The sequence below is a fragment of the Poromitra crassiceps genome, assembly GCF_964638095.1.
Source record: "Poromitra crassiceps genome assembly, chromosome: 4".
NCBI classification, from domain to species: domain Eukaryota; kingdom Metazoa; phylum Chordata; class Actinopteri; order Beryciformes; family Melamphaidae; genus Poromitra; species Poromitra crassiceps.
The window spans coordinates 10477787-10502318 of record NC_139626.1 but is presented as its reverse complement, the minus strand read 5'-3'; the positions used below and the strand labels follow the sequence as shown (position 1 = coordinate 10502318).

At 43.5% G+C, this 24532-nt stretch overlaps 2 protein-coding genes across 2 annotated transcripts in view; one reads left to right on the top strand and one right to left on the bottom strand.

The window, feature by feature from the left end:
* Positions 1-1448: 1448 nt before the first annotated feature.
* Positions 1449-5155, top strand: star2 (steroidogenic acute regulatory protein 2; the record flags this gene model as incomplete). Its single annotated transcript, XM_083635753.1, has 7 exons — positions 1449-1512; positions 1657-1761; positions 1872-2008; positions 2137-2295; positions 3562-3749; positions 4334-4427; positions 5045-5155. The coding sequence occupies 7 exons, from the start codon at positions 1449-1451 to the stop codon at positions 5153-5155; spliced, it is 858 nt and encodes a 285-aa protein (XP_083491879.1).
* Positions 5156-6703: 1548 nt separating this feature from the next.
* The window catches only part of adamts14 (ADAM metallopeptidase with thrombospondin type 1 motif, 14), a 74772-nt gene continuing 56943 nt past the window's right edge, over positions 6704-24532 (bottom strand). The window contains exons 14-22 of the mRNA XM_083636208.1: positions 22777-22900; positions 22384-22464; positions 17981-18144; positions 17712-17877; positions 16893-17025; positions 16564-16771; positions 15914-16043; positions 10015-10152; positions 6704-8148 (exon numbers count right to left, since the gene is read on the bottom strand). Of these exons, the coding sequence (XP_083492334.1) occupies positions 7550-8148; positions 10015-10152; positions 15914-16043; positions 16564-16771; positions 16893-17025; positions 17712-17877; positions 17981-18144; positions 22384-22464; positions 22777-22900 (1743 nt within the window). The 3' untranslated portion in view covers positions 6704-7549. The remainder of the gene's footprint in view (positions 8149-10014; positions 10153-15913; positions 16044-16563; positions 16772-16892; positions 17026-17711; positions 17878-17980; positions 18145-22383; positions 22465-22776; positions 22901-24532) is intronic.

The following is a 24532-nucleotide window of genomic DNA, read 5'->3' as shown; positions in this document are numbered from 1 at the left end:
TGCTGCTGGGATGTACTTCACCCTTCACCCTTATTGGCACAGACCGTTCTCTGTTTTGTACATAATTTGATAACCATCCGTACAGTATGCACGTTCCAAAAAGTTTGGACACTCCTCCTGACATAATCCATCACTGGTTTATCTCTGACAGCAGCCTTACGAGGGGACGCTGGCTTCATCTTTGCGGTCTTCTCATGGTCACATTTCAGGGCTCCGAGCGCTGGGTTTCAGCAACTACTCAATAATGACGGCATGGTGTCTCAGTAGTTAGCGCTGTTGCCTCACAGCAAGAAGGTCCCGGGTTCGAACCCCGGTCCGTCCCAGGTCCTTTCTGTGTGGAGTTTGCATGTTCTCCCCGTGTTCGTGTGGGTTTTCTCCAGGTGCTCCGGTTTCCTCTCACCATCAAAGACATGTATGTTAGGGTTAAGACTCCTGTCAGTAGCCCTGACCAAGGCAATGGCAAAAGAACTGGAGTTGGTCCCCGGGCACTGCATTGCGGCTGCCCACTGCTCCTAGTTCCACGAAGGTTCCTAGTAGAGGATGGGTCAAATGCAGAGGATGAATTTCCACATGGGGATAAATAAAGGATAACTTAACTTAAGAACATTAGTTCTGAATATGGGGTCAAATCTTTCTTTTCCTATTTTTCATTTGTCTGAGCATGCTCTATCTGTCTCTGATCAAACTAAATACCTGGGCCACTTCATCACTGACCAAATGTGTGATGATGATGATATGTATAGACAGCGACGTATAGCCTATATATACAGGCTAACATGTTGGTCAGGAAATTCCACTCCTGTTCTGATGATGTTAAGATAACTCTTTTTAGGGCATACTGTACGCCTATCTATACTGCCCCCCTGTGGGTAAAGTTTAAAAAAGCGAGCATCCATAAACTTCAGGTTGCCTATAAACAAATGCATCTGCCCTTCCATATTTGTTTCATTAATTTGAAAAAAGTCTCACTGTGAATACAGTAACAACAAAAGAAGAGGCGTTAATCGAGAAATTACAATTTCCCACAGATCAAAAGAATCCCTTTTAAGATAATTGCACATCCCTGAAAAAGGTTATGCATAATTTGAACAGGTTACAAACTGAACTGATGAGGTGGGAGGACCCCCATGGCCTTACACCTCTTTCCTCTGTTTAGCAGGTTAGCTGTGTAGCTGCTGCCATATGCGGCAGTTGATTTGTGAGCAAAATACGCAGAAATCGTCTCAAAGTTTTCACTCTGAATCTTTCCTCCCCGTCTTGCGTCCAACTTCTAATTTTCTCTAAGACTCCTGACAGCCAGGTGTGGCCTTGATAACAGAAGTCGGAATACGTCCTATCTCCTTGATTGCGCCTTATCTCGGCAGAATGTCCTTCACAGGCCATATAAAGCCTGGGCCCTGAGACACACTCCCTCAGCGTGCTGTCTCTGCCGAGGATAGACAGACACTATGCTGCCTGCTGTTGTGAAACTCTGCTGTGGAATCTCCTACCCACATCTGAGGATCTTGACAGGTAAATAGCATCTACACTCCCAAGACTTGTGATTGTACTTTAGCTCCATTGTGCACTGATGGTGGTCAATGCTGCATCCTAACAAAAGACTATTCTCAACAAGTATTGCTCATTCTGCATCCCCTTTCCTGCTCCATCACACAGGGCTGCAACACAGGGCCGTGGTGGCAGTGATAGGCCAGAAGATCCCGCACATGGAGCGGTGGAGACACACCCAGCTGCCAGAGAGGACAGACGTCACTTATCATGGTATAATTGCAACCATTAAAACGTTGTCCTCCTCTTATCGTTCCAATTGACATTTTGATGTTCACTGATGTACAGCTGCTGAAATATTGACGAGATGAATGCTTTTGCAGAGCCCAAAGCAGAAGACAGAACGTCTGTTCAGCTGAAAGAAGAGCGGCTATTTTATGTCCAACAAGGCCAAGATGCAATTAGGAAGGCTCTCGACATCTTGGAGGACAAAGAGGGATGGCAGACAGAGATTGCAGAGGTATATATTTGAGTCTGATCTCTCGAAAGTCATCCCGACTGACTCAAATGTTTACCTATCTTTGCTGTCGGTATTCACACACTCAAAATAACATTTCCATTTTCTAAACCGGTCTTTTCTTTTTCTAGGGCAATGGCGATGTAATCTGCAGCAAAGTGACAGCCGGGGCCAGGAAGGTCTTCCGGCTGGACGTGGTCCTGGAGGCCAGCGCGGAGGAGCTGTACCACATCCTGTTTGTCAAGCTGGATGAGATGCACCGGTGGAACTCCAGTGTCCAGCACATCAATGTAAGCTATTATTGGTCTCCTAACACAGTGATACTCAACGGGCGCCCCCTGTGTGGCCCGCGATGGAATTGCACACATTTTTTTTTTTTTTTTTTACAGTGCACCTGAACGCAACATGCAAGATACCCGCTGAATAAGTGTCCAAATGTTCATGTCATTCTGGCCAATACTCCTGCCCAATGCTTAAAGGAACACTCTGCCCATTTTCAACCAGCTTTGTATCATTAGAACATCAGTAGTATATCAGAAAACTGTAAACGGTTTTGAAGTCTGTCATTTAATTTGACAGTTATTGAGTGTTAAAGTGTGGACCAGTGACATCACTGGTCCACACTAACTCAAATGAATAACTCATTAACTCAAATCAACTCTCAATAACTGTCAAACTAGATGAATGATGAATAGTTTGACAGTTATTGAGAGTTGATTTGAGTTAATGAGTTATTAATTTGAGTTAGTGTGGACCAGTGATGTCACTGGTCCACACTTTAACACTCAATAACTGTCAAATTAAATGACTTCAAAACCGTTTACAGTTTTCTTATATACAGTACTACTGATGTTCTGATACAAAGCTGGTTGAAAATGGGCGGAGTGTTCCTTTAAGTCTTATAGCATTTCAGTCTGGAATATGGAATATCTTTCAATAATCTATGATTTAGCTGCTAAATTGTCAAATACTGCCGTCTGCTCGCTACCCAGGCACTTATGTATGTACTTAACCTAACTAACTATCCGGTGTGCACAACATTGTCAGACTAAACTCCGGCTGACACCCCAAAAACCTACAATCCGCTACAGAAAAATGTATATTGATTGTTTATAACTGGCCCCTGGCCTCCTATCATTTCATGAAAGTGGCCCCCGGGGAAAGCAAGTTGAGTATCCCTGTCCTAACAGTTCACACCAGGGGCTCCCCAGCAAAAACCTGAATCATTTATTTTCACCAGAATTACATCCATAAGTAACACAATGGCAGAATGTATGACTAGTTTGGTCATGGGTTTCATACTTTCCGTAATAAAACATCTAAAAGCAAAAATGGTATCAGATGGGGGATCTTGGGACCAAATCTTTTCAAATGGGGGTCTATGGTCTAATTTGTGTCCGATTAGGGGTCCATGAAGGTTTTGAGAACCACTGCTTCAGAGGAGCTTTGCGCTCTTTCTGTAATGTTTCTACCTGCTGGATCCAATTCGAGTTGAGCAGTCCAGTTCTTTCCATGATGTCTAAACTGAATGGGATGTCGTATCTGTCGTGTTGCAGGTTCTCAAGCAAGTTGGTCCAGGAACCGTTGTGACTCACGAGGTGTCGGCAGAGTCAGGAGCAGGGATGCTCATCGGCCAAAGGGACTTCCTGAGTGTCAGACACAGCTGCAAGCACAAATCCCGTATATATCTTGGCGGAGCAGCGACTCAGCTGGAATCCTTCCCACCTGAGAAGGGCATTGTGAGGTAGGATGGATGATGACGTGTGTCACGTGATGTCGAGCAGCCTGTAGAAACTAGAACAGCCATCATTCTCTTACCCAATGCACATATATTTTAAGTGGACTGATTTTACCCAATAATGTAAGCAATCACAACAGTAATGTCCGTTTTTCTTTGACCAGAATTATAATGATTATTGTACGGTAACATGCACAGTCAAATTTCAATTACCTAAAATCTCTACAGACATCAATCATATCTATCTATCTATCTATCTATCTATCTATATTATTTTGTTTTTAATTCGTTTAAAAACATTATAGCTTATTATAAGAAAATAAAGCACATGCTTAAATCTATAGGATTAACCTTTATGAATGAAGTCTTGAATAATACTACAGATGGTAGTGTTAGATTTGACCTTTTGGTTGGCATGGGTGTAAATGCTAATATATAATATATTCTGCGGTTTCTCCCAGTAGCATTTGTGCCTTGTACAGTAATAATGTGCATGATGTTAGGGCCCAGCAGTGGACCATGTATTTGAACCACATGAGATGAGTTTGCAGCTTTGAGCCATGCTCACTCAGCTTGTGTGCATGTTACAGAGCGGAGCACGGACCAACCTGCATGATCATAGAGGCTCTGCCAGAGGACGCAGGGAGGAGTCGTTTCACCTGGCTGCTCAACATGGATGTCAAGGTAGGACTTTTCTGTGTTTGTTTTCTATTTTCTGAACTGAGGAAAAAACACATGCATGGATTACTCAGTGCAGCTACGCCATTGATCGGCTTATTGTATACTGTAGTGACTGATTAAAGGATGTTGATATTGAAAGTATTAGGGTTTGGCAGGTATGATATTAAAGATAGAAATGACCACAGGCAAGACTTTTATAGTTGTCCAAATAGTCAGTGACTAGAAGTCACGACTGGTGAGCACTCTCAAAAGTTTCAAAAAGTTACGGTGCACGGCGCAAAAAATAATAAGAGAGGGGCAAAAAACCAGCACTCAAAATAATTCCTTTTGGGTTGTTTTATTTACCTTCAAGCAAGTTGACAATGACAATGAACGTTTCGGCGTGGAGCCTTCCTCAGCATTGTTGCTGAGGAATGCTGAGGAAGGCTCCACGCCGAAACGTTCATTGTCATTGTCAACTTGCTTGAAGGTAAATAAAACAACCCAAAAGGAATTATTTTGAGTGCTGGTTTTTTGCCCCTCTCTTAAGACTTTTATAGTTGCATATTCCTTTAGAGTGGCAGTCACCAAAATGATCACATTTTGATCCGGGTGTTTAACCAAGATAATGTCGTTTTCAGGGCTGGCTGCCAAAGTCCATTGTCAATCAGGCCTTGCCTGGAGCACAGCTGGATTTCATCAGACACCTACGAACACATCTGACGTCTTTGCACACATCACAGTCTTTGTGACACCCTGCAACCTCTCACAGGGGAAAGCCAGGAGAGGCACCGGGGTGGCAGTCTGGCTGCCTCTCAAAACGTGGCCCTTGGGAGACCCACAGCTGTGTGAGTTGCCAAGGAGGAAGGAACCAGAAGGAACTAGTCTAGGCTCATATTAGGAATTTATCTCTTTAGTATTCCCCATTTCCTAACACGGTTAACGTGTTGTCCTGTTTTATGTCAATGTTTGTCTGTTGGTGCTATTTCTATTACTATTGTATAATGTATGAATGAAAGAAATAAAGTATTATTGACTGTTCACTTCCTGTACTTCCATCCATCACATTGTAAAATAATCTGAATACCGCTGAGTGATGCAATATCAAATAGATGCATCTTATCACTTCTTGGGGGAACCAAAACTGTTTTCCAAAATGCCTGTTTGTATTTAATCGCATTATCTAATTCAGAACCCAAATAGACCCTTCTCACGGGGGCCATTTTGTGTCGAAAAGGCAGGGTAAACACAGGTGCAAGCAATTGATTGGAATTTGGAAACCCTCATTAGTGTTTTGCTTGCACCTGTGTTTATTCTGCCTTTTTGACACAAAATGGCCTCCGTGAAAAGGGTCTATTATTTTCCAAACACACGCACACACACACACACGCACAAGAAAAAGTTATGGTGGATTTCTACTCTAAAATCTTGGGGAAAATCCTGATTAAAAGCTATACATCTTTGATATTTTGACATGTATTTGACATGTCATGTTTGCTTTAAACACAAATTATGTATAATATGATTATTAGACTAAAGAAAAGGCCTTACACTTCCATGGAGCTTCACGGTTGGTCATGCTTGCTGAAAAGGGGTGTGTGGCTCTACTGCAGTCCACTTTAGATTATGTGGAACACTCTAATTGGACATCCGATCAAATAGGTTTGTGCATTTGGGTGGAGTCAGATGACAGTAATCATAGATCTAGACATCCTAGAAAAGTTATGTCCATTGGAATGGACTGGAGATCATTCAGAACGGGTTAACACACACTGCCATACTTATACTGCTGTGCAGGGAAATGCCATCAGTTCTTTTCAACACAAATCCAGGAGAGTCAATTTCAGGCTGCTCAGGAAAGCAGATCTGTGGGCTGTAAAAAATAAATAAATAAATAAATAAATAAATAAATAAATAAATAAATAAATAAATAAATAAATAAATAAATGAATCAAGGATGGCCAATTTGAGATCACAAAATACAACACCACACACACAAGGCTTGATGAAGCCGGGCTTTGGTGTCAAGCTGAAACAGGTTTGCCATGCAAACAGAGCCACTTATTGCATGATGAATATATCATATTTCTACATGGAATCCAACAGATAAGAAAATCTGAGCTGAACAAACAAATAAATAAATCGGGCAAATAAATAGAGAAGAGTGAAAAGACATTTCTTTCAAACATGTATTTTACTTTTTTCTCTCCATACCATTTAAAAATTCAATAAATATTAACATTTAAAGCTTTCATTCATGTACGTATATACAAGAACTATACAATACACATAATGATGTTATGAACTGCAATGCAGGAACGCTGTAACGCAGACTTAAACAGTATGACACTGGCCCAAACTCATTCTGTAGAATTACAGCTTTGTCTGCATTTCTCAATTTGCAAAATACTTTCCATTACATTGCTGGTTATTCATTTTCTTTTCATAACCTGCTGAAATTTACACTATATACAATATTATTTGAAAAATATATCAGTTACAAAAAAAAATATCATAGTGTGTTTTTCTTAAAAACGTTTTTTTTTAAGCATATGTGACTGACTTCCACAAAGGCAGAGGGCATGCTACAGTGGAGTTGGCTTGCAAACAGACATGATTCTTGACCAGTGAGGAAAATCAGCTGTAAGTTGGATTTGGGAAGTACATCAACAGATAAAAGCACCGGGGAACAGCGAGGTTGACCATGGCTCACATGTTCAAAACACAAGTTCAATAGTAGTTCTAATGCACTTGAGAAAACAACTGTACACAGATCAAAACATCAATGTAGCAATGCAGTCGTCACATTTTTCTTTTAACATACCTTGTAGTCGTTTTAGTACAGCACCTTCGTTTAACGATTTATTTATTTTCTTCCATTTCATATTTGAAGCAGAGAGGGCAGAGCGATGCAGTGCATGTGCATAGAGATCACTCTGTCGTTTTACTGAGGTAAACCATCACTGGTCTAAGTCCGCCGGCATGGGGGAAAATAAAACAAAATGGCAGCAATAGTGTGAGTCTACGGGATGCTGCGAGGATGAGCCGATGAGCGGGGCCGTGTCGCAGAGCGAGCAGCACGTTCACAGGATAAACATCACTGTTTGTGTGTTCTGTGAGTCCAGTTCCTCTCTCCCATCCTAGCATCACTGTTCATGTCTTCTGTGAGCCGAGTCCCTCTCCCATCCTAACGCGTCCCTTCTTGACCTGGCAGCGGCCGGGCCTAAAGTGCTGTTCCGGCTGTGCTCTTTAGAGTCACCTCCGCTGGAGTCTGCCGGCGGCCCAAGTGGCGGCCCTGGAGGTAGAAGAGGCCGCGGGTTCGAGTCTCCCTTCCCGGCGGCGGCGGCGGCAGCGGACGAGTCGCCAGTGGGACCCTGGGGCGGAACAGCCGCACCCGCGGATGGCGAAGATTCGGGGGAGGCGTGGTTCTGCACGGCAGGCGCGGCGGTTGTCAGGCCCTGGGCGGTGGAACGAGGCCGTCTGCCGATGGCTTTAGTGGTTTGCGGCGGGCTCTGGGTGGTGGAGGGCAGGGGGGCGTCAGGGGAGGTGGTGGGGTAATACTGAGTGGAAATCTCCGGTTCAATGGAGGCCAATGCAGTCTTCTGCAGGTCTGGAGCCAGTGTGGCGAAGATGTCTTTCTTGTTGCAAGACTCACAACAAAGCTTATTATATCCAGGGATGGAGCAGTAGCGGGCTAGCACCTCCATTTGACAGAAGATGGATTTATCCCCCAGACATGGTTCATCTAATAACAGTGGAGAAGACATCATAGAACAAGCTTTAAAAAACAATCCTTTCTTTATTGGCTCCACTACACTCTGAAATCCCCCCGCTCTCCCCACTTGACTTGAAATGTTCATCTTAAACAATTATTGAGCCCTAAAATTAAAATCTTCCTAAAATATTATATCCGTGGGAATTACATATTATACTTTTACTGGTTTCCAATGCAAATCAACTTGTTTCAAGAATTTTCTAGAATCAAGTGTCATTTTCTTGATAGTAGTGGAGTGATCTGCCTTATTCTTACTTGTTTCAAGATATTGACATGCATTTCAAGAAGATTTCTGAAACAAGTAGAGCTGCAATGATGAATCGATTATCCGATTGACATAAAATTAATGAATACAAAATTTCAAGTGTAAAATGTGAATATTCTCTAATTTCTTTAGTCTTCTATGCCAGTAAACTGATCATCTTTGGGTTGTGGATCGTTAGTCAGACAAAAGAAGACTTTTGATGATGTCATAATTATTATGATTATTATCATTATTATTATTATTATTATTATTATTATTGTTGTTGTTGTTGTTATTGTTATTATTATTGTTATTATTATTATTATTGTTATTATTATTATCATAATCATAATAATTATCATAATAATGATCATAATAATAATAAAATACTTTATTTATATAGCACTTTTCTTAACAAAGTTACAATGTGCTTCACACAAAGGTTAAAATACAATAAACAACAAACAGTCATACAGAGATAAAAGCTTTTCTAAAAAAGAATGTTTTAAGAAGGGATTTGAAAACAGTGACAGGTTTAGCAGGCCCTAATCTCAACAGGTAGTGTGGGGGCCTGGACTTGCCAGAGCACGAGATAGTGATAGCCAGAAGGCCACAATCAGCTAACCTGAGAGGGCGCCCAGGCACATACAGTAGGGGAAAAGTAGGTCTCTGATCTAACTAGGGGTCAGGTCGTGTAAGGCCTTGAAGGTCAACAATATTTAAAATCAATATGAAAAGAAACCAGAACAGGGAGACCAGAATCGGTGCTATATGTCCTCGTTTTTTTTAAACAGTGATAAGCCTAGCAGCAGCGTTTTGAAGTTGAAGGCAATGTTATGTGTGATGTTATTTGGTTTATTTTATGTTATGTGTTACTGTGTGTCCTGTTTGTAGAAGACCAGGGACCATGTTGGAAATAAGTGTTTTACACTTTTACATGTCATCCCTTGGATTCTGTCTGTTATATCCATAAATAAAATCAATCAATCAATCAAAGGAGGGAGGCCTGGGTCATATCTGTGTAGAGGGCATTATTACAATAGTCTAAGCCAGAGAAAATAAAAGCATAGACAACTCTTCTATCTATAATAATCGGTAGAATCCTCGATTATTAAAATAATCCATAGCTGCAGCCTTAGAAACAAGTGAAACTGCACTGGTAAAAAAGTTATCGCACCTCACTGGCACAATCTTTCTCTTGGTTTAAGAAAAATAAGGCTGAATATGAGACTAAATGACTGGTTGCCGATATTATGGAGACTTTTTTTGCAATGTATTGTACACATTTGACCTTAGACCACTGCCATACATTTCAAGAAAGATTGCATAACCTTCTGCCTACAGTAGGTGCTCTGTGTGTGTGTGTGTGTGTGTGTGTGTGTGTGTGTGTGTGTGTGTGTGTGTGTGTGTGTGTGTGTGTGTGTGTGTTTTTTTCTGTTATGCTTTTACCGTCTGTTATTTTTGTGGAGATTGTGGGCATATACTATGTTATCCCAATCAACAGTAGGCTATAACTGTTTGTCCCTCTGAAAATGGAAAACTGAATAAATATACTAAAAAAAGAAAGAAAGAAAGACTGCATGTTGACCTACTTGAAGAGATTTTGTGGACAGGATTTTCCGGAACCCTTTGGTGCACAGCGTCGTCCTTTATCGTGGAGTTCTCCGCTGTGATGAGAGCGAGCAGGGAGGTCTGTCCTGTCGTATACAACAGCGAGGAGGAGGTCTGTCCTGTCGCACACAACAGCGAGGAGGAGAGAACAAAATATGTCAAACGTAGGAAAATGTGACTTTAATAAACAAGACCCAAGAAAAGCTCTTGACAACCTCTCGCCACTGTAAGAAAACAAGAGCTGTGTTGTTAGAAACCTATAATAAAGTCTGGTGCTATTTATAGCACAAGGGGCCTAAACTGCGCTTATTTTTCATATTTTTGACAACTCCAATTAAATGTTCCACTCACTGGTTCTACAGGGGAACATGCAGCTATTCTGATGCTCCCAACTCTTTGAAGAGGAACCGAAATGAGGACAGGCATCACAGGTGAGCAGTATTGTGAGTTAGTTACTTGAGGGATAGTAGGATAGGGACCAAGTGAAGTTATAGGGCCCTATTCTCCCACAGGCCTTCGGCGCTAAAACGGGCCTTAAACGCAAAAAAACGTGCCTTGCGCCTGCTTCGGGAAGATATCAATATGGCTTTACGCTGCCAAATGCGCTTTAGGCCGAATGGGCGTGGCGCAGTCCCAGAATGGGCCACAATGGGCGTGTCCGCCTTAAATCTCGGCGTACTGATATCTTCCCACCTGGCGTAAATTTAGCGCTTTGCGCTTTTGAAAACCAGGCCTATTCAGTGCGCCAGTTGCAAGGAGCGCTCTTCTGCCTCTCCCCTGTCACCCCTCTCTGTCTCTCTCTGAAACCAGTCCTATTCAGTGCGCCAGTGCTCTTCTGCCTCTTCTCTGTCACCCTTCTCTCTCTCTCTCTGACTCCCTCGCTTAGACAGGCACAACACACTTCCCATATAGGAAAAATAAGTTGTAAGTTGCCTGGCATGTCCCAGCATGCATTGTGCTTCTCCATTTCACTACTAAATAGCAACCAAATGAGGCGAAATAGATATAAAAGGTCGATCTAAATTAATGTGTAATGGTAACACAACCTGCAATTGTACACATTTCAATATTGGACCAAATGAAACATCGAAATGAATACACCACCCTATGTGAAACATATATGTCCTCCTGGGCCTATATATATCTCTTGTGGATTTAACGTGATTTAGATAAGTGACAGCGGAACGCGCTGCGGAACGCGCTTCTACTGGCATGTGCTATATTGTGATGTCCGCTCCAATAACTTGGCCCTACTTCACATTTAGTTTTACAATAAAAACACATTTACAGTATGCAATGACTTTACATAATGTAGGGTATATTTATGTGCATCATTCTACCTGCAGCAGGGGAGAGAAAACGATATCTTTCTGGACAAACTTTCACCAATATAAAATTAATCTCATCATATAGGGATAGGCTAGATTTTTCTAGCTGATGCCTTTAGAACATTATTTTCACTTTGATCTTGCTATAGTGTAGCGTATTTACATGCTTGCAGTATTTAAACTGCAGTTAGATTGGTTTGAGAAGCATAATAATATGGAATAATAGCCTATATGGAGACAGACAGACTGGATGAAGGGGGGGGGGGGGGGGGGGGGGGGGGGGCAGAGCGCTTGGCTTCTGTCTGGTTTTGCTGGACCACTGGAATTGGAGCTTAAAAGGCAAGCGTGCGATTCGTTTATTGCACTTATCCAATGAGCATGACGGTGCATAATTTTACGCTTAAAAGGCGTGGTTGTAATGCTCTAGGCTGCGTGTAGCGCCAAGACCAAGATATCAAGTGCGCTGGTCCACACCCACTGCGCCAGGCGCTCGGCGTAGAAACTAGGCCGATGCAACGATAGGGGCCATAATAGCCAGTTTGGCTCTCTGGTAATCATCAGACAAACAGGAAATTGAATGAACCACTTAAAGTCCCTGGAAACCAGAAATATTTCTTTATTATTTAGCATTTTGAGTTCATCACATCACAGGAACCTATGTTAACACATTGAGTGCCACAGCGCTTCAGTAAAATTGTCTGGAGCCTGTGCCAGATTCACTTCCATTCAGGTGAAAACAGCTATAGAATTTTTTCTATTAGGGCTATATTGACAGGGCTGGACTTTAATGAAACATTGGACACTCCTACTTCTTCCAAAGAAGAAATTTTGTTTCTAGACAGTTCCATTATGAAATGACAGCCTCTGAAAGAAGAGCACTTTCAAGGGTTTTCTGCTGTTTTTTTTTACTTTTCAAGATATAGTCACTTTTATGAATACTTTTTGCACTCTAATTTCGAGCACATTCACTGACTCTGGCTGGTGTTTTCTGATGTGGTGGCGTGGTGTGGTTCTGTGCAGCCTGCGTGCCCCCCCCCCCCCCCCCTCTCCACCTCTGAGCTGCGGGCTCCTCCCCACACGCACAGAGTCTGTTTTCTCAGACTCCGTTTTTGCCCGGATCCCAGCGCAACAAGGAAATGCCAAACGCGACTGAACGAAAAGGTTTGGCCGTTCGGCTTCGGGTGCTGGCTTTCTGGCAGGGAATCGTGTGGAGAAACTATATGCAGACAGATAGATAGAAGCAGAAGAGCTCAGTTGTGGGCGCGGATGCAGCCAACTTTCAGCTGCAGACAGAGCAATCTATACGGCTCTGGCTGCAGCATGCATCGGTTTCCCCTTTGATCACGTCTTTCCCTGCTTTCTCCTGCACAAAGTAAAGGATCTGAGGTGGGTGGCGCAGCTCCCGTGTCGATGTTTAAGGTGGCGCCGTGTGATCCCTTGAAGGGATTCATGCTCACTGGCTAGGTACGACCTTAAACAGCAGAATTATGGAATAATATGAATTATGATTTTAGGACGTCCACAGACGTCCTTGGCACTCCTCGTTACTTTTTTTTAGGACGTCCACAGACGTCCTTGGCACTCAATGTGTTAATAAGCCACCAGCCAAATTTGAACGATGATGAACGTCGCAAAGTATATAAATTTAGGTTTGACAGTCATGGCAAAAGTAATGAGAATCAATTCGATTTTAGAGTGTATTTTCTCCCGCGGATTGTGTGGGCGTGTCCCGTCTGCAGCAGATATTTTCCTTCTCTCTCTCCCCTGAGTAGGTCTCCTCGGTCTCCTCCGAGAGAGAGAGAGAGAAGGAAAGAGAGATGGTGTGTGTGTGTGTGTGTGTGTGTTCGCGCGTTGCTCGGCCAACACACTCGCCGCTGCGCAGCGAGTGCACAGCGCTACTGTGTGTGTGTCAGTGTGTGTGTGTGCGCGCGTGCGTGCATGCGTGTGTGTGATTCGATTAAATCTTATGACGTGATAAGCTCCTGCATTTTAGCACCGCGCGCACTGCTCTCTTCAATGAGGAAATGGAAATCCAGACCTTGTAGAAAAGTGGCGATTTTAAGGCTTTGGGTTGAAAGTAATGTATCATAATTTCTGAGCCACACAATTACTAACACAAGACCCTAAATAACATAGTTAGAACGTTTTTGTGGATTTTGGTTTCCAGGGACTTTAAGTTTAAATTAATGGGATCATGGGGCAATGGCAAAATGTTTCACAATTTTGGAAAACAAAGGTGAAAGACAAGCTTAGTGCCAGGCGCAGCGCAGATTAGTGGGTGTGGACCAGCGCACTCGATATTTTGGTGTCGGCGCTACACGCGGCCTTAAGCATTATAACCACGCCTTTTAATCGTAAAATTATGCACAACCTGCTCATTGGAGAAGTGCAGTAAACGAATCACAAGCTTCCCTTTTAAGCTCCAATTCCACGGAGCAATCCAGTCCGGTCAGAAAAGCCGACCAAAGCGTTCTGAGCTCCCCCCCTCCCTTTCATCCCCGTCTGTCTCCATATATATTATTCCATATTATTATGCTTCTCAAACCAATCTCACTGCAGTTTAAATACTGCAATCATGTAAATACGCTACACTATAGCAAGATCAAAGTGAAAAGAATGTTCTAAACGCATTGGCTAGAAAAATATAGCCTATCCCTATGTGGCCTATGTCATGATGAGATTAGATTGGTGAAAGTTTGTCCAGATTAGAATTATATCGTTTTCTCTCGCTACCTTTTCTTCTCCAGTGCTGCAGATGATGCACATAAATATAGCCTACATTATGTAAAGTCATTGCATAAATGTGTTTTTATTGTAAAAGTAAATGTGAAGTAAGCCAAGTCTTATGGAGCAGACATCACAGTAGGACATCACAGTAGAACCGTGTTATGGCTGTCACTCATCTAAATCACGTTAAATCTGCGAGGGATATATAGGGATATATATACCACCTGGATTACATATATGTTTCACATAGGGTTGTGTTTGGATTTCTATGTTTTATTTTGGCCAATATTGAAATGTTCGAGAATTGCATGTTGTGTGAACATAAACATTATTTCTATCTACCACTTTAGGCAATTTAGGCTGATTTGGTTGATATTTCTTGTTGAAATGTATTAGCCTCAATGCATGCTGGGAGATTTCACATGTGGCTCAACAGCAGGGGCTCAAAACTATGATATCACAACTTTTTTTCCATCGGTCTTTGTGCCTGTCTGACGCGCGAGAGAGAGGGGGAGAGAGTGTGAGATCGGCAGAGGAGAGCTGTGCGTAAATACGCACAGTAATATCCGCGGCGCACTGAATAAGGCCTGGTTTTGAAAAGCGCTAAGCGCTAAATTAACGCCAGGGGGGAACCCCTGGCTTAGGAGATGCTCATCTCGATGTAAGTTGATGGTCTGAAATGTGTCATGGTTTCTATGGGCCAATTATCAGAAGAGAACCGAGCATTCCAGTTTGACCTGCTTGTTAGATTCCTGTTAGAAAAGCATCCCATGTGATGTATCCTTTTACGTACTGCACTTGTCCTGCCTCAAGTGTTGGGCAAGATACGTAGGAAAAAAGTAATACAAATACTTGACTTATTACTTGGTATCGAAAGTAATTAGTTGCGTTACTCGTTATATTACTATATTACTTTCACACATACACCCCTTCTGTAAAAGTGACGTGAAACCTGTTTAGCCAGCTGCTTTTAGAACTGAATCCACTTCATTGGAACAGGGGGAGTCAACAATCATCCAAACAGCATACTTTTTATACTTTATTTGCCTACCTAAAAAATGTATCGCTTTCTGGTAACGCAGTCGTCTCGCATAGCCACACCTACTGTATCTCCACACTTCGTTTTAGTGCTGTGCCGGCGCTGGAAAGTAATGCAGTAAATGTAATTCTACTTGGATTAGTAACTGTAATAATACTGCAATTACTGTTTTGGAAATTGTAATCCCTTACACCAGAGGTTCTCAAATGTTTTTCAGCCAAGCACCCCTTACAAGATAGAAAATATACCGGGGACCCCTTCATTCTGATTTGTGATTTTGGGCTAAGCTTAATTGTTTCCATGGAAACGTGCTTGACTTTTAAATTGATAGGTTTGTTAGATTAGAATGTAATCCATGAACCATTTTAGATTTAAAGCATTAAATATTTTCGTTGAACTATGAAGCTTTTACAACAACAAAAAAGGTAGTATTTTTATTTTCCTGAAAACTTTTCGCGGACCCCCTTGCAAGGTGCCACGGACCCCTGGGGGTCCCCGGACCCCCATTTGAGAACCAATGCCTTACACTACTAGTACTGGGGAAAGTTATACAATTTGAGTAGCTATGTTACTGTAACTAAGTTACTGCCCAACATGATTTATTTTAAATGTTGGCTGCCTCACTTAAAAACATCTTATTAGAGAAAAAGGTTATTGCTCTGTGCAAGTGATGAGGCAGACGCAAAATCTGTCATTCTGATCTTACCTGGACAAGGACTTAGTTTGCAGATGAGGACTGATCTTACCTGGACAAGGACTTAGTTTGCAGATGAGGACTGATCTTACCTGGACAAGGACTTAGTTTGCAGATGAGGACTGTTCCTGGTTTGTCGCCCTCACACTCTCCGATGGTGTTGTCACTGGCCTTGCAAACCACCTGTCTTTGCTGAATCCCCTCGCCACAGCTCACCGAACACTGCCACGCCCCCAATGAACACGCACGCACGCGCACACACGCACGCACACACACACACGCACGCACGCACGCACACACACACACACACACACACACACACACACAGACACGATCAGACATGCAAGTGGCAAAATGAAAAGTTGCCACTCAAAAACTACAGAGAAATACACAAACTGCTACAGTTGTTACTCATTTAATTTGGCCACTTTACACAAGGTACTGCTGCAGTACCTTGTGTGGGTGCATTTATTATTTAAATTTATTCTTTCTTTGTCCTTTACAAAAGCCCCCCCTTAGCAGCCCCTCCCCTCTCACTGCTGCCATGGCAGTGTATCCCCTCCCCCCTCACTGCTATATATATATATATATATATATATATATACACACACACACACACATACATAGATATATATATATGTGTACGACAATGAGCTTCCTAACTTGGATCAACATCTCGTGATCAAATCACCAACATGCCAATAAGTTAGACCTGACTGTCTTTGGGACCAGGTCCACCCACCTGAGACCAGGCCCCTGTCCTCCACTGCGCTGGGCAAACGGTGTGGTTACAGGACCTTCTCATCTCTGGACGGTCCTCGGTGCAGTGCTTGGTGTGCACCGGCCGGTTGGTGCCGTTTTGCAGGGCCTGCATGCACTGCACCGCCCTGGACTGGTAGCCGAGCTTCCCGCATGTCTTACTGCAGGGACTCCACTCTTCCACCACCCATCTGTCAACACAAAGCACGGGCTTTTCATTGCTTTCCACGAGCAAATCGCAGTCGTCATTCTCTCCAATCAACAGGGAGATCATTAATCATGACAAGACGAATGTATGTGGATGACACTTACACAGGCTGGCTGCAGTCGTGAACATTGCAGCGTTTCCGGATGGGTTTGGGTTTTTTGCTGGTTTCGCAAAAGTTTCGATGCACCAGGCGGCTGTCGCTCTTCCTCCTGCATCCATATTTGGTGTACTGTATGCCTGAGGGATGAAAACATGACATCATCAGTCTTCCAGCTATTAGATGATGATGATGGACCTAGCCTGGTTCAAACCATCTTGATCACTCTATCAGTCTGGACTTCCACACTTCCAGTATGTATTCCACAATGTAACCGGGCCTCAGGGACAGTTGATGACGTAACCGAGCCAATCCTGGCAAAACAGTAGGCCTAATGGTTTCTCCCGAAGCAACGAGTGGTAACGTTAATGTTAGAGTAAACACAGTCGTAAGTGCAGTTATTGCAGAAATAGACTCAGTAACAATAATTCAACAAGAACACAGTATGCACCAGCGGAGTTTCACAGCGGAAAATACGTTCTTGCCGTTCTTCTGGGTGGATCTGCTGATTGGCTGAAGGAGTTGTCTATCAAGGCAAGTACTCCCGCCCACTGAAATCGATGTGGTCGGCTGGAAGTCCAGACTGATACGTAGAGCGAAGCGGTGAGCTCACACACACACACACACACACACACACACACACACACACACACACACACACACACACACACACACACACATATACAACACACACACACACACACACACACACACACACACACACACACACACACACACACACACACACACACACACACACACACACACACACACACACACACACACACCTTATAATACACAGTCATTTACACATACACTCACTAACCTCCGCCACAAGGTTTGGAGCACTGGGACCAGCTCTTCAGTGCCCACTCGTAGGTGTCCAGTTCAGCCAGAAGTACATTGTTGTTAGTGATGACTGGTAGCAGGTCCTCGTGGATGATATACTTATACGTCAAGCTGATCTTCGCATCCTCCTCCTGGGGAATGACCTACACACAAGGGAGCGAGGAGACTCAAACTTGAGAAACACAGCAAAGTGAAAAGGAACGATACGCTTCCAGTCCCTCTGAGTGGAACCACATGTTCACTCACCAGCACCACGATGCCTTCATGAAGGGGTCCGATTGTTTTCAGGCTCTCCTTCTCACCGCCGATGGAATAGTCCCACTCCAACCCGCTCTCGATGAAGCTCTTGGACTCGGCGTCTTCGCTTTTAGCGTTCAGTATGAAGCTTCCAGTCACTTGATTCTTAACAGCTGTCAATCACAAGGGGGGGAAGGGGGGGGAGTGTTTTTTTATGCATGCACTCTGAAAAAGAGTAGTTTTGATCTCAAATGGCAGTATCAACCCCCCAAAACAAGTCTTAATAGTCTCCTCCTAGCTGGGAGAAATGACAGTATCAACCCCCCAAAACAAGTCCTAATAGTCTCCTCCTAGCTGGGAGAAATGACAGTATCAACCCCCCAAAACAAGTCGTAATAGTCTCCTCCTAGCTGGGAGAAATGACAGTATCAACCCCCAAAACAAGTCCTAATAGTCTCCTCCTAGCTGGGAGAAATGACAGTATCAACCCCCCAAAACAAGTCCTAATAGTCTCCTCCTAGCTGGGAGAAATGACAGTATCAACCCCCCAAAACAAGTCCTAATAGTCTCCTCCTAGCTGGGAGAAATGACAGTATCAACCCCCCAAAACAAGTCCTAATAGTCTCCTCCTAGCTGGGAGAAATGACAGTATCAACCCCCCAAAACAAGTCCTAATAGTCTCCTCCTAGCTGGGAGAAATGACAGTATCAACCCCCCAAAACAAGTCCTAATAGTCTCCTCCTAGCTGGGAGAAATGGCAGTATCAACCCCCCAAAACAAGTCCTAATAGTCTCCTCCTAGCTGGGAGAAATGACAGTATCAACCCCCCAAAACAAGTCCTAATAGCCTCATCCTAGCTGGGAGAAATGACAGTATCAACCCCCCAAAACAAGTCCTAATAGTCTCCTCCTAGCTGGGAGAAATGACAGTATCAACCCCCCAAAACAAGTCTTAATAGTCTCCTCCTAGCTGGGAGAAATGACAGTATCAACCCCCCAAAACAAGTCCTAATAGTCTCCTCCTAGCTGGGAGAGATGACAGTATCAACCCCCCAAAACAAGTCCTAATAGTCTCCTCCTAGCTGGGAGAAATGACAGTATCAACCCCCCAAAACAAGTCTTAATAGTCTCCTCCTAGCTGGGAGAAATGACAGTATCAACCCCCCAAAACAAGTCATAATAGTCTCCTCCTAGCTGGGAGAAATGACAGTATCAACCCCCCAAAACAAGTCTTAATAGTCTCCTCCTAGCTGGGAGAAACGATAGTATCAACCCCCCAAAACAAGTCTTAATAGTCTCCTCCTAGCTGGGAGAAACGATAGTATCAACCCCCCAAAACAAGTCTTAATAGTCTCCTCCTAGCTGGGAGAAATGACAGTATCAACCCCCCAAAACAAGTCTTAATAGTCTCCTCCTAGCTGGGAGAAATGACAGTATCAACCCCCCAAAACAAGTCATAATAGTCTCCTCCTAGCTGGGAGAAATGACAGTATCAACCCCCCAAAACAAGTCTTAATAGTCTCCTCCTAGCTGGGAGAAACGATAGTATCAACCCCCCAAAACAAGTCTTAATAGTCTCCTCCTAGCTGGGAGAAACGATAGTATCAACCCCCCAAAACAAGTCTTAATAGTCTCCTCCTAGCTGGGAGAAATGACAGTATCAACCCCCCAAAACAAGTCTTAATAGTCTCCTCCTAGCTGGGAGAAATGACAGTATCAACCCCCCAAAACAAGTCCCAATAGTCTCCTCCTAGCTGGGAGAAATGACAGTATCAACCCCCCAAAACAAGTCCTAATAGTCTCCTCCTAGCTGGGAGAGTGTCGATCGGTGTGTATTTTGTCTGGCATGGTGGAAAGCCAGCAGTAATACTCCAGGTTCTGTGTCATCTCTCCTTCCTATGAGCTAATTGAAGCCAGAGAGGGAACGCGAGGAGCAGAGAGGAGAAGGGAAGAGAGGAGAGGAGGGTTTGGCTAGACGGTCTGTCAGACAGAGCTATTGTACGCTGAGAGATAGGGCTCTTCCTCTCTTCTCTCACTGTCCTACCTGAAGGCTTATTATGCCTGACACGTAGCCAAGGTCTATGCCTTCAACAACAGCTCACATGGAAAGGCAGTGTAGAAGACATCAGGATATCATAGCACCACACTGAGAGCAAGTATATACCGTCAAGCAAACTTTCCAGCATCCTTGTGCTCAATAGGTTTCCCCCATTGACAATATTTGCTGAGGAAAGTGGAGGGAAGAAGATAGGCTCCGGTGTATCCTCGTTGATTTCCCAGTAGTAGCAAATGCAGTGGAGGCTGAGCTTTCATGGAGGTGAGCTGCGTGACATGTCCAGTGTTAGCCTATCTAGACATGTCACGTGAGCCGCGTGACATGTCCAGTCTTATCAGCCTATCTATGATGTTCACTCTCCTCTGTTTGATCAGTCCCGCCTGCTGTCTCATTACAGTCTGGACACAGCGGATTGAATGTGCTTCTTCATTCTCTTAAAGCCATTTTCATCTAAAGGCTTATGAATAAATGAATAGATATAAATATGTATGAATGGTTGATTTGTGTGAGTGCGTGTGTGTGTGTGTGTGTGTGTGTGTGTGTGTGTGTGTGTGTGTGTGTGTGCACGTGCATGCGTGTGTGTGACAAATAGAAATAGTGAAGTGTGTATGAATTTCTTTCCAAAGCCATTGCATTTCCATCAAGGCAAAGGGCAGCTGCTTTAAAGAATCAGATAAGAAGAAAAATATACAGTGATTTGATTTGTTTGACACTTTTTGGGTCACTGCATAATTCCATTTGTGTTATTTCATAGTTTCGATACTGTGACTATTATTCTAAAATGAAATAATAATAATAATAATAATAATAATAATAATAATAATAATAATAATAATAATAATAATAATAATAATAATAATAATAAAACTAGAACGACCGCAAGGCGGACTTATGCCTCCGCCATTAGTTCATTCTGGGGTCCAAATCGCCATTTGAGGCAAATTGGAAGAGATTCCGTCAAGGCGCTCCTGTGATGTTGCGTTACAGAGCTTGGAAATTGGGTGTGTGAGAGGTCACAGTGACCTTGAACTTTGACCACCAAAATGTAATCAGTTCATCCTTGAGTCCAAGTCGGTGTTTGAGACAAGTTTGATTAAATTCCGTCAAGGCATTCCTGAGATATCGCGTTAACAAGCTTGAAAATGGCGTTCGAGAGCTCACCTTGACCTTTGACCACCAAAGTCTAATCAGATCATCCTTGAGTCTAAGGCGATGTTTGGGGCAAATTTGATGAAAGTCCGCCAAGGCATTTGTGAGATATGGCGTTAACAAGCTGGAAAATGGCGTTCGAGAGGTCACAGTGACCATGACCTTTGACCTTTGACCAGCAGAATTTAATCAGTTCATCCTTGAGTCCAAGTCAATGTTTGAGACAAGTTTGATTAAATTCCGTCAAGGCATTCCTGAGATATCACGTTAACAAGCTTGAAAATGGCGTTCGAGAGGTGACAGTGACCTTGACCTTTGACTTTTGACCACCAAAATGTAATCAGTTGATCCTTGAGTCTAAGTAGATGTTTGAGGCAAATTTGATGAAATTCCGTCAAGGTATTCATGAGATATCGCGTTAACAAGCTGGAAAATGGCGTTTGAGAGGTCACAGTGACCTTGACCTTTGACCACCAAAATGTAATCAGTTCATCCTTGAGTCCAAGTCGATGTTTGAGACAAGTTTGATTAAATTCCGTCAAGGCATTCCTGAGATATCGCGTTAACAAGCTTGAAAATGGCGTTCGAGAGGTCACAGTGACCTTGAACTTTGACCTTTGACCACCAAAATCTAATCAAATCATCCTTGAGTCTAAGTCGATGTTTGAGGCAAATTTGATGAAATTCCGTCCAGGCGTTCCTCAGATATCGCGTTAACAAACATCGTACGGACGGACGTACGGACGGACGGCCGTACGGCCGTACGGACGGACAACCCGGATCCATAATGCCTCCGGCCTGGCTATCGCCGGCGGAGGCATAAAAATAAGCCAGCCAACAGAGAAGAACTGAGAAGTTGAAGCAAAGACGATGGGATTCAAGCAAGACGGCCCAACCTCAACTCACTTCCTGTCATTTTGTCACGTGGGTTTTGCCCATGGTTTTCCACGGACACGCCCACTTAGGAGACTTTCGGCATGTCTGAGTCAATGGTTGACCACGCCCATTTAGGAGACTTGCTGCTGCTACCGTTTGTTAGAACTGGCGGAGCCTGCGGTGACCCATCTATAGTAATATAATATCTACGGTTGAAGTCACAGCACGGCTCTCCAACTGAATACAACACACAGCAAGCACTTGTTGAGTGGTAGCAATAATCATGTTGTGTGGCTGCACAAAGGCTCCAGGAGGTGTGAGGTCACACTCACCAATGATGTGGGGGGACGTCTCGTTCTCTTCAATGACAATATGGCGGGCGCCTACTGGGATATCGAACATCTTCAGCATGCCTAGGGAGAGAAAGTGACACAGCAGGCTATATGGTTCCAGTCCTGAAATAGTGGCTAGTAAGTTCAATGGCAATGGCAGCCGATTATTTCTGATTCATCTGAGAGACGACGAGTTTGGATATATATATATATGTTGATGGCGTGCGGTTAAAAGCAGCCCATAAATGCAACCTATTGCATTTCAGCTTTTTCAATCATCATAAAACATCTCACATAATGACTGAATTAGTGGAAGCCAGCAGCTGATTGTGATGCTGTTAGCTTGAAGCAGTGACCTCTCCTCTGCAGGCAGAGGCAGGTGATGATTCTTACCTGTTTTTTTGGGCGTCTTGGTGAGAGTCAGCTTGACCGTGCGGCAGTGGGAGTTGTCGCCCCCGCACACTCCACATTTGTCTTCTTGTTTGTACGAGCCCACCTCCTTGTCGCATCCTACATGCTGTGGGAGGGGGGCGGGGCAAAGGCAGTCAATCAACCAAGGGCAAAGCGCCCCCCTGACTTTTATACTGACTGAGATTCTTCTGTGTGTGAAATGATTCCAAGGGAGAAAGTATCAGATAAGCCTGTATTGACAATATTCACAGAAGTTCTATAAATGCAGGAGGCACGCTTTGATACAACTCAAGGTGCTGCACAGATTGCACTTCTCTCCCTCTAGGTTACATAGGATTTTCAAGGACACCTCAGCCCTCTCTGTGTGAAATGTTCAGAAGATGAGGGAACTCATGAATCTCACCTATTCATACAATGCCACAAGTGGCCTATTTTATTTTATTTCCAAGGCTTTTGATATGCTGCTGCAGTCGTGACTGCTACAGTCCTGCTGCTGCAGTATTACATCTAGACGAAATCCAATTCACACTGTCAAACCGAGAAGGAATCTTTCAGGAAATCTGCCAACCTATTGTTAATCTAATTGGAACATGTAATGGTTGTAACTGTGTCATCTGTCATTGCCGTGGTGTCACCACCATTTTTTTCAAGGGGGGGGGGGGGGGGGTGATCTGTTACTTGTGTGTTTGTTCTGTGCTGTATTTTTGTGATGTCTATTACACTTAAAAATCAATAAACAGATGTTAATTTTTTTTTTTTTTTAATATCTGCTAGGAGCGACAGCCTGCTTCCACATTTTGCATATTGAAAACAAAGCCAGACATAATAGGAATGTAGCCACAACAATGAGAGGCTGGCATATAACAAAAGATGTTTCGACTTTATATCCAAGGTGAATTACCATAGACACAATATTTAATATTTAGAAATCATAACTGTGTGTGAGTTTGTTTGGGTGTAAGTATACTGTATGTGGTTTTGTTGATACTAGGCATCTAGCGGGCTACGCACGCACGATTCCTAGGCTCGTCAGCCCTGCAGCTTGCCAAGCTGCCCCAGCAGCTGCTGTGCGGGCTCACTTGCTCCCTCACTCGCCCTGCAGCTCGCCCACTGTGTGGGCTCACTTGCTCTTATGACATCACTGATGACCACTGCGCGTCACGGCCTCGCCTGCTCTATGACATCACTGATGACATCGTTATGGATGACATCACTGATGACAATCACCTAATTAAAAAATCAGGTGCCGTCAAATCATCCGCACAGCCCAGGGACGGGAGTCATCGTCTCCGTCTGGTTCCTCCCCGATACTTATACTCCCATCACTTATATAGCTTCAGACTGATGACATAATTGATGACATCATCACTGATATCACCACTAATGACATCACTGATGACATCATCATTGAACTATAGCCTCAGCCATAGGGCAATCAGCCTTAGGGCAATTAATCTGCCCTGATTAAAAAAACTGCTACGTCAGGTCACCCGCACGGGTGCTCTTTACACTTCCTGAAAGTTTCAGCCTGATCGCACGTAAAACGGCATAGCTGTGGCCAGCCAAAATTCTTGAAATTCAACATAACAGAGTCCACATTGCCAAATTTATATATATAGATGGCATACTTATTACTATGTATAATTTCATAATTTGTAGGTGTATCAAAGAAACTCCATCCTATATCTTTGTTACAGTGTATTTCTGAAGTCAGAATCTTTGCAGCCCACTTATGGCT